Genomic DNA, 4,224 nt, shown 5'->3' on the forward strand with positions numbered 1-4,224 from the left:
CGCTGGGTCAGAGAAGCTGAGCATCGCCGGGGCTGGCTCTCTTTTCCAGGACGATGAGCTGAAGTACACCCTGAAGCGTCTGGTGGAAGGTCTGGGAGCCACCCGCGAGGCCGCCCGCCCGGGCTTCAGCCTGGCCCTGGCACAGGTCAGTACTTCTCAGAGCCGAGCGCTCCCGCTCGGTTCCCGGGCTCCTGTCTTGCCGGGAGGCTGCCGGGCTCTCCTCCGGCAACTTCGGCGTGCAGCTGGCAGAGAAGGCTTTTGCAGTGAGCATAGAAAAACTGCGGTTTGAAATGGTGCTAGTCTGTTTTAGAAGCTCTTATAAAGGTGTATGTAAGCTATACCAGTGTCTAACTCATGCTACTGAATTCTGCTTCAGTAACCATCCTTAATTTGGAAATTTGTCCAGATTTTCAAATGTGCTGCATTTATCATAGAATCATTCAGGTTGGAAAAGACCATGAAGATCATCAAGTCCAACTGTTAACCCAACATACCACCACCAAACCATGTCCCCAAGCACTACACCCACACATCTTTTAAATACCTCCAGCACCTCCCTGGGCAGCCCGTTCCAACGACTGACAACCCTTTCAGTGAAGAAATTGTTTCTAATATCCAAATCTAAACCTCCTCTGCCACAACTTCAGCATGTTTCCTCTTGCCTCATCTCTTTTCTTTGGAGAACAGACTAATCCCCACCTCCTTGCACCTTCCTTTCAGGGAGTTGCAGAGAGTGATAGGGTCTCCCCTGAGCCTCCTCTTCTCCAGGCTGAACATCCCCAGCTCCCTCAGCCGCTCCTCACAGGGCTTGTGCTCCAGACCCTTCACCAGCTCCGTTCCTTCTCTGGACATGCTCCATCACCTCAGTGTCTTTCTTGAAGTGAGGGGCACAAAACTGAACCCAGGTTTAAAGGAGTGGACTCACCAGGGCTCAGTATGGGGGAACAATCCCTTCCCTAGTCCTGGGGGCCAGATGATTCCTGATGCAGGCCAAGGTGCTCTTGGCCACCACCCAGTTGTTGACCAATACCCCCAGGTCCTTTTCCACCTGGCAGCTTTCCAGCCACTTGTCCCCAAGTCTGCAGCATTGCATGGGGTGGTTGTGACCCAAGGACTCAGCACTGAGCGTTGCTGAACCTCATACAGTGGCCTCAGCCTATCGATCCAGCCTGTCCAGGTCCCCCTGAAGAGCCTTCCTACCCTCAGGCAGATAAGAACTATTTAGAACTATTGGGACTTCTTAAAATTGACTTGTTCCTGGTGTTGGTCTGTGTATGTGGGAGATGTGGAAAGGTAACCCTTTAACATGGACTTCAAAGTTGTTTGGTTTTGCTTTTTTTTTTCCCCTGCTGTTTGTGTCTGTAACAACGCAGGGTCCTAGCAGTTGTGACCTCATCTCATCTAACAAGTTGATAATGCAGAACCCTGCCCATGCTGACAAGTTTCACTGCTTCTGTTACAGGGTTGTGTAGTTATAGCAAAATGTTCTCATTATTAATCCCGCTAAGTCATGTACAGGGAAAAAAAAAGGGAATATCAGCAGGTACAGTTATGTCTACACTAGTTCCTATTTTGACACATGTACTGATTTAGTGGTCTCTATTCTGGCTTAATAAAGCAGCACATTTGCTGCTATGCTGAACAACTGTTCAGCTCTACTTTGGCTAAACTCTATAGAATTTCATAGAAGAACTGCAAACTGAGCTGTTCCATCCATCTCCTCAGGTTTTACAAGCTTTTGAGGAAATTCCAATGTGCAGTGTCCTGGAACAGATAAAAGAAAAACACAATCTGGAAAAAGTAAAAAAGGTGAGTCAGCAGTGTTGGCCAACAGGTAGTTTAAATAAACGTTCTCTATTCTTTGAAGGCTTGGTGTCTGGATACTACAGTTTGGGGGTTCTTGCTAAGGCAAATGACCATAATGAAAAACTGGAGGTTGGTGACACTGTCATCTGGCCCTGTTTTAGCTGCGATTCACTCATGTGACAGAAAGATAATCTAGGATTGTTCTTAAATGTAGTGCAGGGGTTTGCTTTTCAGTATGTTATATTCATGTGGCATGGTGTTCAAGGCTGGGTCTGCCAGCCGTCTTGTTCCACTGATCGGAGCTGTAGCTGAACATGGAATCTAAGTGAAATGGATTTTTAACCCCTCCTTTTTTCTTTTTTCCTTTTCAGAAACTTGTGAGAAATGCTGCTTTTGGAAACTTTTTTGGCGTTATGGCTCTGTTTCAGTCTGGCCGGCTTGTTAAGGTGACATTCCTGTTGTTGCGTTGTTTGTCAGTGTTGCTTCTAGGGCTGTCTGTGGCCGAGTGTGGTGCTAGAGAGAGAGGCTGGATCACTGGCTAGTTAATGAGATGGGACCTGAAGCATCAAGTTCAGTTCATTTCTTTTGCATTATACATAGATTTTTGTGACTTTTAAATATCTGTTCCTGACTAGCCTGTAGGAACTGTGTCAGATACTACAGGAGGTTCCTTCCTCTCCGGGAAAGAAGAGCCTGAAAACACCATTTTGGGAAAAGCTGAGTGGCTCATCTGGAAGCAGTTGTATAGGTTTCTTATCACAAGTAGGCGTAGGGATCTCGAGTGGATTATCATCTGAGCTTTCAGCTTAATCTTTGATACACATCCTCTGTTTTTGGCTTACCTTTCCTTTCTAGGACCGGAAAGCTCTGATGGAAAGCATCCAGCTTCTCCAGCAGCTGGCTCATCACCAATCACACCTCAGAGATCTCCCTCGCAAAACTCTTATTGACATCATGTCTGAGGTATAGCCACAGCACGTGGTGGGTGGGAGGAGGGAGGACATTGCTTTGGGGGCTGCTTTTTTCTTAGTTTGTTTGTAGTTACAGGGGGAGTGTGAGAGTGAGTTTAAACTGTGGGAGCTGTTTCCTGTATTGTCTGTGGGCAGATGCTTTTATTGTGGGAGGGATGCTCTGGTTTAGCTTAGTGTGATTTCATCATGGACACATCTGTGGTCTGTTTTTTCCCAGTTGACTTGCTTGGGTGGTACATGAGACGTTCTGCAGTTTTGAAGAGAAATATGCTGAAAACTGAGCAGTAAACCTTTTTTATGCACCAAGCCTGGGCCTAAGGTTGAATTTTGGGCTGTTGGGAGTGAAAGGATGTAGGGACATGGAGTAAAGGAATTCTGAGTATGTAGTAAAAGAAGAGTTTGTTTATTTCCTTCTTTCATGTGGGTATTGTTTGTCCACGTGAAGACTAACAGCCTTCATTCAGAATTAAATATTTTGTATGGAAGTGTTCCATGGCATTTAGTCTTGATGTTAGGTTTAAATGTATTTTGAATCTAGTCTTTAAAAAACACATATTAAAGCAGACTTCGTGCTTTTCTTATTTTATTGATGAAAACATTGGATCCCATTTTGTCTAAAACCACTGAACATGATTATTTACCAGCAAATTCTGTTCAAACAAGTAACTTATTTTTGGGAGATATAATTAAAAGCTAATACAACAGTGTTTCCTCCTGCCTGGGCTGCACGGCTATACAGACAGGAACAGTTGGACAGCAAGAGAACAATTGCAGCTGGAGTCAGTTGACCAGAATTGCTGTCTGATGACAACATATTGTCCCACTCCACGTGGTTAAGCACCTGGGGACTGTATGGCAGTACGGGACATATTAATTATTTCTTTTTGGTTGTGTCACCATAAAGACTATTTCTAAAGTTTTCAGAGCACTGCAGGCATGTAGTAAAATGCCCTACAATGGAGATATTGGAATGTACTACACAGCAAGTTAGTAAAACACTCTCAGATGTTTCTCCTATGCTTTCACCTTCATTCCTGTGTAGGTTCCTGAAACTGTGTTTGAGGAGGTCCTGTTTGGCATCTTGCAAAGTGACCTCGCTTCAGCCTTCACATCTCCAGAGAACCTGCACCTTTTGTTAGTGGGCATACAGAAATTCCCCAGTGTTCTGAAACCTAAAAATCTGAAGAAGCTGTTTGGCTCACCTACTGTTGTAAATGAGAAAAATATTCCCAGGTACGTTCTTAAATACGAGCATTAAATGCAACGTTCTCAGTCTTTTGGCTAGTGGAGAGAGAAGTGTGGCTTTCATTCTGCTACCGGCCTGTATTTGCCACTGTAGGTGCTGTTAAGGGTTAGGTACTGTTACGTGGGTTCCTAAATTATAGCTTTGCCATTTCTCCCGAGAGGCACAGCCTGCTGTGCTCAGGAAATGTTCCATGTCCTTCAG

At 45.1% G+C, this 4,224-nt stretch overlaps 1 protein-coding gene across 1 annotated transcript in view; it reads left to right on the forward strand.

The window, feature by feature from the left end:
* Positions 1-49: 49 nt before the first annotated feature.
* MYBBP1A (MYB binding protein (P160) 1a) overlaps positions 50-4,224 on the forward strand; it is a gene marked incomplete at its 5' end in the record, with an annotated part of 61,613 nt that continues 57,438 nt past the window's right edge. Inside the window, 5 exons of the mRNA XM_010148129.1 lie at positions 50-145; positions 1,726-1,809; positions 2,178-2,252; positions 2,662-2,769; positions 3,820-4,010. Coding sequence (XP_010146431.1) covers positions 50-145; positions 1,726-1,809; positions 2,178-2,252; positions 2,662-2,769; positions 3,820-4,010 — 554 coding nt within the window. The remainder of the gene's footprint in view (positions 146-1,725; positions 1,810-2,177; positions 2,253-2,661; positions 2,770-3,819; positions 4,011-4,224) is intronic.

Source organism: Eurypyga helias, unplaced genomic scaffold, assembly GCF_000690775.1.
Source record: "Eurypyga helias isolate BGI_N326 unplaced genomic scaffold, ASM69077v1 scaffold12680, whole genome shotgun sequence".
NCBI classification, from domain to species: Eukaryota; Metazoa; Chordata; class Aves; order Eurypygiformes; family Eurypygidae; genus Eurypyga; species Eurypyga helias.